Source organism: Macadamia integrifolia, chromosome 6 (genome assembly GCF_013358625.1).
Source record: "Macadamia integrifolia cultivar HAES 741 chromosome 6, SCU_Mint_v3, whole genome shotgun sequence".
NCBI classification, from domain to species: domain Eukaryota; kingdom Viridiplantae; phylum Streptophyta; class Magnoliopsida; order Proteales; family Proteaceae; genus Macadamia; species Macadamia integrifolia.
In genome coordinates this window covers 32589384-32605905 of record NC_056562.1, presented here as the reverse complement: position 1 = coordinate 32605905, position 16522 = coordinate 32589384, and the positions used below count along the sequence as shown (strand labels likewise).

The 16522-nt window shown below is 38.1% G+C and overlaps 1 protein-coding gene across 2 annotated transcripts in view; it reads left to right on the top strand.

Annotated features, from left to right (window-relative positions):
* Positions 1–16522, top strand: part of LOC122080919 (protein unc-13 homolog) — a 35053-nt gene that overhangs the window by 17819 nt on the left and 712 nt on the right. The window contains exons 13-25 of one of the 2 annotated variants that reach the window (XM_042647805.1): positions 85–270; positions 520–678; positions 1715–1807; positions 2451–2522; positions 5329–5446; positions 5550–5722; positions 10992–11076; positions 11451–11585; positions 14265–14371; positions 14455–14532; positions 14614–14709; positions 15837–15932; positions 16007–16190. In XM_042647805.1, the coding sequence (XP_042503739.1) occupies positions 85–270; positions 520–678; positions 1715–1807; positions 2451–2522; positions 5329–5446; positions 5550–5722; positions 10992–11076; positions 11451–11585; positions 14265–14371; positions 14455–14532; positions 14614–14709; positions 15837–15932; positions 16007–16190 (1582 nt within the window). Of the gene's footprint in view, positions 1–84; positions 271–519; positions 679–1714; positions 1808–2450; positions 2523–5328; positions 5447–5549; positions 5723–10991; positions 11077–11450; positions 11586–14264; positions 14372–14445; positions 14533–14613; positions 14710–15836; positions 15933–16006; positions 16191–16522 lie in introns of those variants that run through there. The other variant, XR_006140958.1, reaches the window with a different exon arrangement.

Below are 16522 nucleotides of genomic sequence, written 5' to 3'. Positions count from 1 at the left end.
ATTAGGCTCTGACATAATCTCTTCAAATGCTCATCAACTGGAAGGTATGTGTAATGATTTAATTCTTTATTTTCATGTCCTCAGGCTTTGAAAGCCATAGATCGTAAATCTGAAACAGAAAAGCGACATCCTTTGGCTGTGCTTGCTGATGACCTAAAGATGATTGTTGAGAGACAATCCACTGTCTTTAATCCTGTCTTATTGCATTGGTGCCCTGCAGCTGGGATCATCTCCTCCACACTATTGCACCAACTTTATGGTGATAAACTGGTGAGCTTGTGGTGTTGTAGGGTGAGAACTATTCTTCTTGACTAGCGTTGGCTCTGCCTTGGCTAGCATTTGTTAAGCTTTGGAAGGGGCTCAGCTCAAGGCCAGTGTAATGTAATTCTAGACTTCTAGTTTAGATCTGAACTGGGCCACTCTGTGAACACCCTCAAATCTTGGTTGGTATATTATTAGAAGGAAGGCAGCCCTATATATGCATACATGTACTAATTGGGATACTTGCTTGGTCTGTAGAAGCCATTCCTTGAGAAAGTTTCATTTCTTTCTGAAGATGTCAGATCGGTGCTCCCTGCAGCTGACATGCTAGAACGTGAGCTTATTCAGCTATATTATTGTGCACATGGAGAAGATAGGTCTCCATCACATGTTACCAAGGATTTGAATCCTTATGAGGTTAGAGACTTATCGCTGAGAATTGTGGATCCAATCACTTGAGTTACTTTCGCATCTCTAAAACATTTTATTGGTTTCTACAATACTACCCCTGACAAGATGTCTACTTTTTTGTGTCTTCAATATACTTAATGTTCTCTTGGTAATTCACAAAAAAAAAAAAAAAAAAAAAAAAAAAAAAAAAAAAAAGGAAGAAGAAGTTCTCTTGGTTTCTGTTTAACCTTGCTTTATTGTAAGACTTATACCCTTTAATTGTAGCATGAATATCTTTGTTGCCAAGTAGCCATGAATTCACTCTAGCCAACCTGAGGAGAATATTCTTCGTTTGCTGATGCACTTTAAATGTTGTATTCCTAGAATTTTTCAACTACACAAAGTTATTACCCTTGAAAATTAGCTGTTAGTTTAATCCAAGTAATTTTTTATTACCATACACTCCTTGATGGTTATTGCTATTTTCCTTTTGGGCAAAATCATCTTTATTTATTTTTTCATTTGATGTTGATGATTCATATGGACAAATTTACTGAAAGATGCTTACGCCCAGAGCCACCACATAGAATTATCCTGCATTTGTTAATTTGTTTATCCATGTATCTTGTGATGCATTCATTGTTGACTGTATTGTTTATTTTTTTTTTTAAAGATATTATCACTATAAACATACCATCCATTTCCTATTTCATTTTCCTTTTCATTCTAGTTTAGAAACAGTATTCATTCTCTTCTTCAAGATTCAAGAACTGGTAAACAAGTATAAATATCTTTTTGTCTCCATATGGAATCTTGTGTTTGATTGTGAAATTGTTGGTGCAAAGGGTCAAGAGTGTTTGAACTTCCTTTTTGTTTTTGTATGCCTTTGTGTATTTGGATACCTTGTAAATGTAACAGTAATGGTGGAGAAACTGGAAGTCTCTTTCCAATATTTCCGAAATTTATGTCGTAAAAGAGTACCCAAAGAAAAGGATTAATTTTCCCTTAAAATTAATCAAACCAGAAAGAAAACTTTTTATTTGATTTTGTATTTTGCCCACAGATTGGAGAAGTTTCTGGGCCGGTTATTCTTGATTGGATGGATGCTCAAAATGAGCATATCTTGCAATGGACAGAACGTGCTTTCCATCTTGAGGTTGGCTTTGAATTACTTTTCTGGGAAGATGTCTAGTTCTTAAAGGGATCTGATGGTTAGCTCTAGCAGACAAGCATGTATTTTATTAATATTAAGAAAGAAAAAGCCTCGAGTACAATGCCCTTTGCTAATACTAATTGAACAATGCTTGAAGGACCCCAGGGTTAGCTATCTAGTGGGCCTCCCAATGCACTTGCACCACATAGTATCCCCCAATTTCATTGCCTTCTCTCCAGGAATTTTTGATTCCTTGAAATCCAGTACAGTGTCGGGATCCTCTAGGTGGCTGACCCTGGGGTCCCCTAGACATTTCCCAATACTAGATTCCACTCTTTTTCAGATTAGCAAGGCGATGTATCCTCTGAATTCATGACAAAAGATATAGGTGCCTTAGGTTTATCTATAATTCTTCCTTTAAACAGGGTTGAATGGTGCAATAGGATTCTTGTAGCCGACCCCATCAATAAGGAAAAAGCTTGGTTGAGTTGGGTAGAATTCATTCTTGTATTTCACCCATTAGAGCTTTTCCTCTAAACCCACCCCCCACAACAACAGTGATTAACATCTACCCCCTCCCCCTTTCCTCTTATAGTGAACTTTCCTCTAATTATGAAGTATATGTTATAGATTTCATTTCTTGCAGGATTGGGAGCCTCTGTCGTTTCAACAGAGACAAGCTGCATCAATAATTGAAGTTTTTCGGATTTTGGAGGAAGTATGTTTCTTACTGAGACAGTTTTTTGCTTTTTCTAGTGATTTTAGAGAGCATGCCTAACTGAGATGCTCATTGTTGGGTATAAAGATGATTACTTGATCTTGCACCATTCATTTTTGTGAATTTTATGGTAAAATACCTAAACTTTCAATTCCTGTCCTCTTATTTATGTTTGTTCCTATGCAACTAAAGTCCACTACTCCACTTGCATTCACCACTCTAAAAAAAACAAGTCCACTTGCAAAATGTAGAGGTCTGTAGGTTGCTTGTTGCTTATTTCAGATGTTTTTAACATTTTAAATACACCTTATAGAATATAAATTATAAAAGCATGATGGAGTAATGCAAAAGCCATCCAAGTGGATTGATGACAGTAATTGTAATATTGAATAATATGAAAGGGGGTTGCTTCATGTCATGACTTCTAGATGATGTGCGGATCCTGGCACTGGATTGTGTTGCCCCTTGTTTGAATGATGCATCTGTTTTGAATTGAGGTTAGAAAATGTAATTTCAAGTGGGAATAGAAATTTCCAGCGTTGTGGGTTGATGATCATACATGAGAGGCATGGTAGGGAATCCTTCCATTGTCATGTCTGGGTTAAACTTCTTTATCACTCTATGGATGTAATTCCTGTAACAAACTAAAGAGAGGTTTTGCAGGTCCAAAATCCCATTGAATGGAACTACAGTCAATCAGTTTTTTTTTTTTTTTTTTGTGGGGGTGGGGGTTGGTGATATCTCCAGCTGAGACGTTTGCAGTAGCAACAGGGATTTGTTAGCGTCTTCTCCCACTTGTAGCAGATCAAGATAGCAGTGATAAACTGAGCCTTGCAGTTACTTTTTTTTGGGCTCTGCTTAGATTAAATGGCAATAGCTTCCATGATTGAAAAACGGTAGCACTGCTCTGTCTATGTGAAGGAGATGAGGATCGCGCGGGGGGGGGGGGGTTGGAGTGAAATAGCAATGGCATAGCCCCACCTGACTTGGCCAGCAGGTGGTGGGTAGTTCTGCTACCATCAAAAGCAAGGAGAAATGACAGTATGAGGGTCGACTCATAAGTTGGGGATGATGTGACATCGATGAAATACCATACATTCCCCTTGTCCTTGACCTTAATATGCTGAATGTTGGGTGTTTGAAGAAACGACTGTTGTACAGTCAGCTAAGTCAGCAGAGTAGCCACACAGAGTAAGGGTGTAGAATTTAGAAGTGTGCAGGCAGTGTATTGGTGTGGCAGGGAATTTACAGTGATGCGACAGAGATCACAGGTGTGCTAACACAGCTGGTACTAGCAGACAGTTACTTGGCAGCACGGATACTGCAGTGGCAGTAGGTTCAGGATATGTGGCAGTATGGCAACGATTCAGAAGGTTCATGACTCATGGTAGTGTATGAAGGCAATTGGCAGTGTTCTACAATGATACACCGGGCCAGGTTCGGCCCAATCAGGGTCGATCAAGGCCAGGCTGAGATATCCCAGCCAGACTGTACATCAGAGGGAACAGTTTCTGCAACTGTGTGTTGAGTGCCGGGGATATCAACAGTTGAACTGGGAAGTGAACCTGTTGAGGAAAAGTTTTAGAGCTCATTGATTTACCCCCACCCCCCAGTGGCCGTCCTTGATCAACAGCAACATATGAACAAAGTTAGTGCAGCTAAAATGAGGATGTTGAGATGGAGAACAGTAAAACTAGAAAGATAAAATAAGGAATGAACAAATTAAAACTAATATAATAGGAGCTCTGATACATGAAAGTTTAGAGAGAGTTGCTTGAGGTGGCATGAGCATGTGCAACGGAGACCTTAAGGAGTGATATGATTCAGATCGGAAGCGCTTAAAGAGCCAGGGGCAGGCCTAAAGCTACTCTAGGAGAAGTGAGGAAAAGTGTGCAGTGTAGGATTGGTAATAAGTACAGCTTGAATAGAGTTTATTGGCGAAAGAGGATCCATGTAGATGAAACCATTTGGTTGAGGTAAGACTGGGTTGAGTTCTAAGTTTTCAAAATTTTGAACCAAATATGTGAAAATTATGTGTGCTAGCCAATGCCAATTGGATAGGCGGATGTCAAGATATGAGAATTCATGTCCAGTATTAAAAAAATTTATTCAGATTTCTCTGAATGAATATTTTTAGATAGAACATATGACTACAACAATGCCTACAACAACTACAGATATAATAAATGAATGACGAAAATAAGATGAAAATGCTAAAGCAGTACCTAGTAATTAGGCTTCAGATCTATTGGATCCCATTCTCTAAGAGTGTATTCAAAATGGGTCAGATGTAAGCCATTCAGCCAGTGACATTATTTATTTTAAGGGGCTAAATTGTCACTGATACAGTAAAGAAATGTCTTCTAACCTATATAAGGGATCATTTGTGTAACAGATTTAAACATGAAGTAATCAACAACCAACAAGGTAAAATCAAAGAGAAAGAAGAGAGAATAAGAAGAAGAATGTAGGAGGCAACAAGGGTATCTACCTGATTGGAGAGAATGAAGTTAAACTCCAATCAGTAGCACTACATGTATATAGTAGGGAGTTAAAACATTAATTATGGCCAAAGTTTATGGATGGGAACAACCCCCCCAGTTTTTCCCCTCTTTGTCTGTGTGGAGTGATTATTTGATATATTTTTTCTGCAATGACACTTGGAATGTGCATCCTCATTTTTTTTAACCTTCTCCGGGTGAATTACATGTTGAATGCAACTTTCACACTCTCACCTATTTTATCCTAAATATTCAGCCAATTGTTTTTCTCTTTAACCTTAGATCCTAGTTTTTGTGACTTGCAGGCTGTGGATCAGTTCTTCAGCTTGAAGATACCAATGGATGTCATACATTTGCAATCTCTACTTTGTGTGATTTCCCAAAGCTTGGAAACCTATTTGTCGAAAGTGATCAATCAATCAGGTAAAGTATGTGCTGCATGTCAAGGTCTACAAGCTTGTGTCCACTATTTGTTACAAATGATCTTCTCCTCTGAGCTATTGATGATGCTGCCTATAAAGTGTAGTTGAGAAGAATCACTTGTTTCCTGCTGCCCCTGCTTTGACTCGTCATACGGAGACTCTGATTTCGATTATCAAGAAGAAGCCAGTTGATTGTGCATTTCTGACGGAGGAAGTGCTCAATAAGTTGAATAACTTGTCAATATCCAAATTATGTGTTATTTTAAACACCCTTCAGGTGAGTGTCACTTTGTTGATATTTCCATATCAGATTGTCTTTTTAAGTTTTTGGTTGAGCAGATTTCTGCCGAGTGATGGTTGAGTGGATCTTCACGGTTCTTTTTCATTGGCTTCTTTGCTGATTCATTGTCATTGGATTCTTTGCTGATATTTCCACTTTATTCATTATGTCAGTTTTTATAACTAGTTTTGTGCACAACCTTTCCCCTGGTTGTCATTGTCTTCTTTGCTGATATTTCTACTTTTATTCATTATGTTAGTTTTTATAACTAGCATGGGTTGTTATGTGGGTAGAAAGTTCATATGTATAAAAGGGGGAAGAAGGCATCAAGAGAGCGGAGGTTCTTCTGTGAAAGAAGGAAATGCTTTACAGTGACTCTATATTGCTCAAATGACAAGAGAGTGATTTCTCATGATCACTGTGCAATTAATATCAATGAACTCTTTCATGAGAAATTAGAAAAGTCTTTGCAACTAGATATCGTCCTTAAATTTATTCTATTTATCGCCTTCTAGGGGCCTGAACAGAAGGCATGAGAATGCCCCATGTTCTCTTTTCCCTTGCCAAGACTGAAAGTCTCCAAGCATTTGGATCCTACAAAACCTCTTCCCTAAGACGGAAAGGAACTCTTTTTCTCTGTTCTATATTTTCTGATTGGCAATTATAGAACAAAGATTGATTATCAAATTAAGAGTTCATAAAGCTTCCTTAAGTAAAAACAAAAGCTGAAAAGAAAAGATAATCCATGGTTTAAAGTATCGGTCTGTATCGTACTGTATCGGACGATACGTATCCGTATTGGCCTTTACCGATACGATACATACAATTTTTAAAACCCTTTTGTATCGATACGTATCTTACGATACACACCGATACGCACTGATACTCACCGATACGTACCGATACACTATGGAAAATTCAAAATTGAAGTGAAATGTACGTTTCGGTATGTATCGGTACGTATCGGTGTGTATCGGTATGTATCGACCGATACACAGTGATACGTACCGATACGGTCATAAAATGGCAAAAATGGGTAATTTTTTTAGAAAAACACAATTTTTTGAGGTGTTTTTGTTCCAAAGTTGCTGCCAACCATTTTTCTCTCTAACTAAAGTGGAAATCAAGGTTGGGAACAAGGATTTTACATTTATGGGACAACTAAAAAAAACCTTGGATTCTTAGTGCGATACTCTCAATTTACTGTTTATGCATAATACATGTTATATATAACTTTTTTTAACTATTTTTTTATGCAAAAGTGTATAAAAGTGTTTCCTATCCATTTATGTGCGTATCTTTAGCGTATCTTAGCGTATCTCCGATACGATACGATACCCTCCGATACGTATCTTAATTTTGGCCGACCGATATGGCGACCGATACTTTAATCCTTGGCATAACCTCAGTGTCTGCTGAAGCACATACATCTCATGGTAATACATAATACAACAAACCAGATTCAGAAACAGTGTCTTGGGTCTTCAGTCCTCAAAGGTTATCGGTCTTCAACTTGCACCAAAAGAAGCATATCTACCCCTTCAACCTCTCTAGGCAAGCCAAATCAATTAAAAAAGGGCCCACATCTAGAACAGTCTATAGGAGCTCAGCACCTTTTATCATTTTGAAAGAAAATCTTCTATTTCATTCCCACCAGAATCCCACAAAAAGCGGAGCAAGGTCCATTATCAAATTACCTCCGAGCCACTGTTGCAGCTATGCAATAAAGAAAAAGGGGTTGCTGTATTTATGATCCTGTTCATCTGCCCAATCTCAAATTAGCATTGTGTTTACAATAAGACCGCAACCCCTCTTTTTAAGCTCATCAGTTGTTAGCACTTTATCTGATTTAGCACTAGGGTCAAACAAACAAACCCTAACCAGAATATGGGTGATTCCAGATCTAAAATAATGAATCTAGAAATTCCAAGTACCATTCAACATAATAAAGATAAAATAACAGGTTTAGAGCAAGAATGGCTGGTAAATCACCTCCCCCAGCCCCCCACCCCCACCCCCAGAAAGATAAATAAATAATGGAGAAAATAAAGTCCAAATGAGCTGAAACTCTAGTATAAGAAACTAGACTTGGCAACCTTTTGATGTCTATATCACTGTGGGCTGATCTATGCCAATCAACAGTTTTAAAAATAAGGAATAATACTCAGGTTCAAGAGTTAACCAGAGAATTCAACAGCCCAGTTCATAGAAAATTAATTATAATCCAACTAGGCTGAAACTTTAGGGTTCACTAGCAGATTCATAACCCTTCCAAAATTTTTAATTGGCACGCCCTATGGGCTAATAGAAATAAATTGTTTATATTCTTTCATTGCCTACTACTATTCAGGAGCCAGCCACAAAGATTCCATCTAAAAAAAACTTGTAAATTATAATTGGTGGTTGCTTGTAGATTATTAGTCAGCAGTCAACACTTCTTACCAGAACAACCCTCAAATATCAAAAGAAAACAGTATTTAGAAGGTGGAAGTTCTTTATAATGGTTCCACATTGCATTTCGATTTGAAAAAAAAAAAACCTCTATCCTGTATGGTGGTATAATTTGAATGATTAAACATGCCACATTAAGGAACAATAACCATCAACTAAATTTTGTCGAAACACAATGAACAACAGTAGGAAAGCCTTAGATATCAGCATCTTGTAGTCAACAGCAATACTGAAGCAAATAGCAGGACACCAGACTGACTTAACCTCAGCCAAGGAGGACGAGTGCTGCCAACATAGAAGCATTTCCACAGGTCTTGAATTTTAGCATTCAGAATTCCAAGACTGAAAAACTATAGCATATGTCCAGGTTTTTTTTTTTTTACTCTTCACGACACTCAAAAAGGGGGGGGGGGGGAGGTAAAAGGGATTGTGGTGGACATGTACTTGGTATTACTAACACTAACACAGGTCTTGCATTTAGACAATGTAGAAATTTATAAGATTTGTTAATATTTCACAACCTCTGTCAACCAAATAGTGGGGTTCTGATAAACATTTAGAACACTAGATTCAAACTTGCAAAGAGCCATTCTTGAATAAAAAATGGTATCTTCCTCCAATACTCTTGGAAATGAGATACACCCTTCAAGGCTGCAACCAAAGGTGCCAAACAATTTCCTCATTTCAAACGTAAGGCAAGATTTCATTGGTAGTTCCCAACAGTACCAGTCAATGAAAGTGCAGCCCCATTTTACAGAACTGCACGATCCCAAAACAATCCTTTAATCCTTTTCTTAAATGGATCTCTTTCTGTTTTGAACATGTGCAAGTTATGGATACATTGTGGTGTTTCACAAATTTTTTTTTTGGTGAATAATAAATTCATTACCAAAAGGTGAAAGGAAACAAGGGGCCCCCAAATGGGGAAGAAAAAATAATACTGAACTAACCAAATACAAGCAAAGTATAACCCTACTCAGAGGGCTGCAAAAGGGAGTGGGGAAGGCCCCCAGATACAACAATATGCATGTTCCTTGGGGAGTCAACATAACGAGAGGAGGTAGATGAAAGCTTGTTTCTGATATCAAAGGCAACGTAGTCCCAAATCTGTTGGAAGGATCTGGACCTAGAAGACTATTTTCTGAGATTAGGCTCCATCCAAATGTGACTGATGACTGCACCAAAGGCAAGCTTTTCCATTACATTACAGACAAACGATGAATTGCCCAAGGATATATCCACCCAAATCCACTCTCTCAAAAGGAAAGATCCTACAACTTCTTGGCAAGCATTTGGCTAGGAGCCATTTTGAAATAGAGGATGAGGAGCAATGAAAGAAGAGATGATCCACATCTTCTAAAGCATTCCAACAGAGACATCATGATGGGGAGACGGTTTGAGAGGGCCTCGCCGAACAATGAACCTATGATGGGAGATGTGGAACTTGATCCAAACTAACTTGTGCCAAGGGGACAATGTGCCACAAACTTTTTTGAGCTCCCAACCCCACTTGGAGCAAAAAGGCCCATTAGATGAGACATACCAAACCACTATATCTCCCCTACTCGTAGGCCTTCTAGGAATGGGAGGCAAGGCATCCCAAACGATTGATGACAAGGGAAAGGAAGAAAGAGAAGGGGGGGGGGGATCCTGGCTGATGATATCTACAACAAAAGATTGCTTACTAAGACTCGAACTGTAAATAGTTCTTGCACTTACTAAGTGAAGGAGGGCATCCATGGGATGCCAATGGTCAAAGTTTGGTAGGGACACCATCATCAATGAAGTAGGAAGTGGCCTGGAGTGGTAGAAGCCTAAGCTTATAATCTTCCACCACACCCAAGAGACAAAAAATGGAAGGAGCTGTCCAAATAGAATAATTGCGAAGAAGCCTCAAGTAGACCCAATCAACCTAAATGCTCTTATACTTAGATGCGAGTTTCTAGATTAATTTGAGAGTACATGTAGAATTAACCTCTTTGATCCTCCTCAAGCCAAGACCTCCTTCATCCTTGGGGAAGCAGATAGCGACCCAACTGATAGGGTGGAGGAATTTGGAGGGTTTAGGTTCTTTCCAAAGGAAGACACACATAAAGGATTCCAAATATTTAATAGTGGAATACGGTATCCCAAAAGTACCAGACCAATAGATGTAGTAGGACTGAAGGACGGATCTGACCAATTCCATGTGACCCAGAAGTACCACACAATTTCGTTTCAAAATACTTGAACATGCAATGAACGAACCATGTGGGATCTCCACTGGGTTAAGGGCCTTAAGTCTGCTTCCAAAGAGTGGGATTATTCTTACCATCCATCTCAACTACAAAGTTTTGAAACCAAGCCAACTGAATTTCTTCAACCATCACATACATTTCCACTTCAACCTGCTTCACTAGAGCAACATCCTTCTTACTATCCACATCTACTTCGTCTCTTAAGGGTCTTTGTCAAGTAAATCTTTCAAAGACAAGGCGACCAAATTTCTTTGGCCATCATACCTACTTACACTTGACAATTTGAAGCACTTCGATTTAATTGTAAAGGATGCTGTTAGTTTGAAAATATTTTGTTACTGGAAGTGTTCTTGGGTGTTACTACATCTATTATGGTATTTTTGGGGTGATTTTATATGTAACCATATTTTTGTTATTTGGTTACTTTCTCTTTTCCTTGTAATCTATTTAAATCAGATTTGTGGTCTCTCATTCTGGATTTTCTTCTTTCTATCTGGATGTTGCTTTGTGAAACACAATTTGTGTATATATCATATCCCTTGTCTATCAGATTATTTCATGATTTCATTGTTTTACAGTACATTCAAAGCCAAATTGCCATGTTAGAAGATGGTATCAGACAATCTTGGGCGCATGTTAGACTTTGTTCTGATAATAGATGGAGTAAGTTTCAACATATTATTGATTGTTGAGAAAGTACATAAAAATTAAAGGGTATGTTAATAGGAATGGAGAAATATTTTTAAAACCTTTTCTGGGTGTTATCTTCAACTTTCTACATGTAAACTTGTCCCCTTACACGAAAATGGTGACCTGATCAAACGGTGTATTCTTCAGGCATGCTTTCTTAAGATTTCCTCCACCATGGTGGTGGTTCTACATTTTCTTTGGGAACTATGGTATTAGCTGTTGCTATGCCTGTTTGAAATATGCAACCTGGTATTTAGAGTTCAGTTGATTTGAGGTTAGAAAACAGGATCAGCATATGAGCTTCTATTTTGAACAATTATGGCTGACGCTATAACTAATTTATGCAGAAAGAGAACATCTTCGAAGACCTTTGACTGAAGGCTTGCTATGGTGCTCTGAATCAGTCGATGAACTATTTTCTACCTTTAACAGCATTAGGAGAACTGTAGTTGATGCAATCAACAGATTCTGTGACTTTGCTGGTGAGCTAATTGATTACCTCTACACTTTTTTTTATTTTCATGAAACAAGTATTCTTATAACTTAAGGATGTCCTCTGTGAAACATAGTTTTCTCCCTTGCTCCTGAACTGTTCTTTTTAAATTTCTGTTTATTTATGCATGCATGAATATTGATATATGATCTATGTATGTAGATGGCTAGATGCAGGCATGTATGTATAGGTAGTTTTGATAAATAGATAATGTAGATGTAGATACAAACTCAGTAAATCCTATAAAAATTGATCAATAGTCAAATAATGTTAACCTTTCTGCCCATCTGGCTTTTCTTTTCTCATGTAACCCAACCACACTTTTTTGACAGTTGCATGCATATAGAGAGCCAGGTAAAGATGATTGGAAGGATAATATGGCATTACAGAGGATTCTTCTCCCAAACTCAACTCAACAAAGCCTTATCCCAAATATTTTATTTTATTTTTTCCTAACCATTTGGTAATGTCTTGAGCAATCCTCTTCTGCTGCTCCATTCTATCTAGAGCCATTTCCTTTTGTTGAATCATAACTCATCAAGTCTCAGGAACTTGATCCATTTGCTTCCTTTTGGCCTCCCCCTTGTTCTACTAGAGCTTCAAAATGCACCATATATTGCTATTCACGAGTTTAGTTACATGACCATGCTATATCTGTTGATGTTATTTGAAATAAGTAAAGGAATTTAACATGGTAAGGTTGCTCCATTATGAACTAGTAATTGCGGGTTTGAGTTGGGAAACAGTGATGTAGGGTGCCTAGACTACTAGGTTTCCTACAAGGGGTCAATCCGCTAGAATAAGGAATACTCAATAGGTCTTGAATTGGGTTGGGTTCAAAGTTGCTCGGCAAAGTACAGATTTGGCATACAAGATAATAGACTAATTAACAGGGTAGCAGCGGTCAATGATGGTCTAAGCATAAAAAACACTTAAACTACTCAAGCGTCAAATGGGGAATATGAGGAGGGGAAAATGGCAGCATATATATGTTAGGTTTAGCACAAATCAATCAAGACACCCAGCATAATAAGCAAACCATGCAGTTCTCTAAAATCAGCCAACTAATAAGGTAAAACAGCAGGGATTTTTTTTAGGATAACAGAAAATAGATGGCTTGAAAAACAGAGAATAATTTCAGATTTCAGTTGGGGGGGGGGATTGGGAGGATAACAAGGAGTCAATGGAGGTGGAATGGGGAGGGGATTTACTTACCTTAGTGTTGTCCAGGTCTGAGAAGAAAGAAGAGATCAAGGTCTTCCCCAAAACAGAGGTGCAAATCCACATTAGTTGTTGAAGAAAATCCCGCTTATTGTTGAGATGCTCATTAACAACTCAGATGGAGCTTGTAGATTGATAGAGCCTTCAGCAGCTGTGAGTAGTAGATGCAACAGGGCAGCAGCAACCGAGAGGTACAGAGCATGAGAAAGAGAGAGACGAGAAGAGAGAGAAAAATCGAGAAAGAGAGGAGGGACGAGAGAGAGAGAGCTTTTTTTCATTCAAATAATTTTCATTCATTCCATCGTGGCCAATGGCCTTACATAAATAGTGAACTAATTGCTAAAAAAAAGAAAGGATAATCCTAGGAACATAATCTTAGAATGAAGAAGTTTCCAAAAAAAACAGATAGGAAATAAAGTAGTTTCCTACTTAATTCAAAGACCTAAATAAACAAGATACTAGGAAATAAAACTCTAAATAAGACATCAGCAGTGGGGTACACAAGATCTGGACGATAGGAGAGAGAGAGAAAGAGACTATCTTTCAGCCAAATAGAATGCAAGTGTGGCTGGGTCTTGTGTCTACGTCGTTGGTACACGTGGATGTCCGCATCAAACAACCTCTTCACAAAGTGTGGGTAAGGCTACGTTCATTATGATCCTCCCCATACCCCGTAGTGGCAGGACCCTTGTGCACTGTGTACACCCTTTTTTTTTTAAAATGGAATTTAACAAGGTAGATGCGATATTCATTAAAAATAAGAAAGGCTAGGCACATCTATTCTGTGGAAAGCCGATGATAGAGCTCAATATTGAACCTCTAAACTGAAAGGGTAACTGTAAGAAAAACAGCCCCAGTTAGCGCAGAAAAGTAACTCATTCCTTTACATTGTTAGCAGTTTTGTAGCCCAAAAAAATCCAGATCCTTGGCACAAAGCCCAGTGTGGGTATTGACTATCGAGTGATTGGTGGCCCAGTCAGTTGCTTCTAAACATAGAAAAGAAGCATTTTGGATGAAATTACCTCTTAATATCATATGTCAAAGAGTAATAATGCATGTGATGCAGTAGCGTTATCGTGGCTGGACTGACACAACCAAATTTGCGAGCCAAACCCATGCAAGCCGTTTCCTGTCGAATGATGGGTCCTTCAATTTGTAATCAAAAGAGATTTGACATCTATTTCTGTAGTCGATCCTGATGATATCTCCTATTCCCAATTCAATACTTAGGAAGGTAACTGAATACTAAAGTATATTCAATTTCATGTTAAAGATGAAGTAGGCTTTCACTGTAGAATAGGAAAGCGAAGAAACCCATAAATATGAGAATGGGAAAAACAGGTATACTATTTTTTTTTTTTTTTTAATTATATTAGCTATAATTTCTTATGATGTTAGACTTCTGATTCATATGAAAGACATTTACATATGATTAATAATCTTCAAGGAGCAAGGGTTGTCTTCTGGGATCTGAGAGATACATTCCTGTTTCTTCTCTATCGAGGCAATGTTGAAACTGCTCGGCTGGAAAGTGTTCTCCCCCAACTTGATACTGTAAGCTAATGAAGTGGTCTCTCTCTCTCTCTCTCTCTCTCTCTCTCTAATGAACATATATTTATCTTTTGGAGTGAATGTAGGCCCTCGACCAAATATGTGCTTTGATTGCTGATACTCTTAGGGATTCGGTTGTTTTGAGTGTTTGCAGAGCATCACTGGTATTCTCTCACCTTAATGTCTAATCAATTAGACTTTGACTAATTTTATGGCTGAAATTTTGCACATATTTTATTATTCAGGAGGGCTATGTTTGGGTGTTGTTGGATGGAGGCCCTTCCCGCGTGTTCTCTGAGGATGACATTCAAATGCTGCAAGAGGACCTTAACATGTTGAAGGTAAACGGAAAGCATAAAAAACCACATGCTTTAGAACACTATAAGTTAAGAGGTATATTTCGTGTGTTTTCTGGAGATATTTATTGAAATTATGGTATCTGGGTAAACACTAAGACCACATCCACATCTCCCTGGCTTACAAATCTATGGTAAGATATGACAACTGTTGAGGTCAAATTTGGTCCAAGCTCAAAGACGGATATTAATTTGATGAATCATGCCAACACAAACCTGGAGAAAGGTAATGCCATTGTGAAAGAAAAATGATAACATTTTGAAGTTCAGCAAATGCCAAAACACTGCTTCAACTCCTCAAACACACATACACATGGGTATCTACACTTCAAACAATTATTTGATTGTGAACAAACATTTCAATCATTAAGAACGAACTCCGAGGTGCTGCACCAGGCTAATAACCACAAACATAAAAGACCACTTAATACACTCGACAGTAAGATGAGAAAAATCTAACTGTTGCCGTATACCAAGTGCCAAATAAGAGATTCCAAACACCTCAACTTAACCAAGGGAATGTAGATAGCAACCAGAGAGCATCCCCAGTAGGATACTGCATAAAATGTTATGTCTTCAAACCATATCCATCGAACCACTAGAACAAGATATCAGGCAAAAGCGCTAAATGATATTTTTGTGTTTTTCCTGCAAATTCACATAATTGCAGCTAAAATTGGAAAAGAATTCATGAGGAAATATTGAAAAACCCCTGATATAGTCCAGAGTACATTGGAGGCTTACCGCCTGATTGGAGAAACTTGTGACTGCATAGCTCTCACCCTCTCACCCCTGGCTGTATGGCTGGATGTTGATATTGCCATCTTGTGGAGCTGTTGCTGTACTTTTCAACTCTTTCAGATCTTTTCTTGGACATTAAAACTGTAACACCTTGTAGATTTGATCATCTAGATATTTTCAAGATGGTGCTCACAGTGAAGAAGAGGATAAAAGGAGGAAAAAATTGAGCGAAGTATGTGTTGGGGGTTGGTGGTGATATGTGTGGCTGTGGGTATATGCACACAAGTTTGTAGCATTACAGATGTAATATGTACAGGATTGCACCTTTGCCTTAATGCTGACAAATGGACTTTTACTCTGTTATCGTGTAGGACTTTTTTGTAGCAGATGGAGAAGGCCTTCCCCAAGCAGTGGTAGAGAAAGAAGCATACTTGGCTCTACAGATCATGAAGTTATATTCCCTCAATGTATGTTGACTCATAGTAGCAATAATTATATTAAAAAACTGAAATTGTAATTTTACATGCCTTTCTCTTTCCAGACTGAAACTGTAATTGGAATGTTGATGAGTGCGAGTGAACAAATTTCAATGGGATTGGATTGTTCAAAACCTGGCACCAGGCATTTGGAAGATGCCCACACACTACTCCGGGTATTGTGCCATAAAAAGGACAAAGAAGCCTCCAAATTTTTGAAAAGGCAATATCAGCTTCCCAAATCTTCAGGTGAGCATATTTTCAACCCCAACTCAACTTACCGGTTGTTATATTCTTGGTATATATATCCCCTATAAATTTGAGGTGACTGAAACATACCCAATGTTGCAAATGTTTACTCTAATACACTCCTGGCATTTTGAGTATGCTTGTTAAGCCCTTAGACGTTTGCTTGTTACTTGGGGTTGAAGTTAGTGGACTGATCATGTTATTTTTTTCTGAGGGTTAATTAAAATGTCTTAGGTAGTAGCTTAGTGACCATTTAAGCTGTTTTATAAATGAGGTTTGTCCTTTTAGTCTTTTCCCATATTCCGCATTGTTCTTTTTTTTTTTTTTTTTTT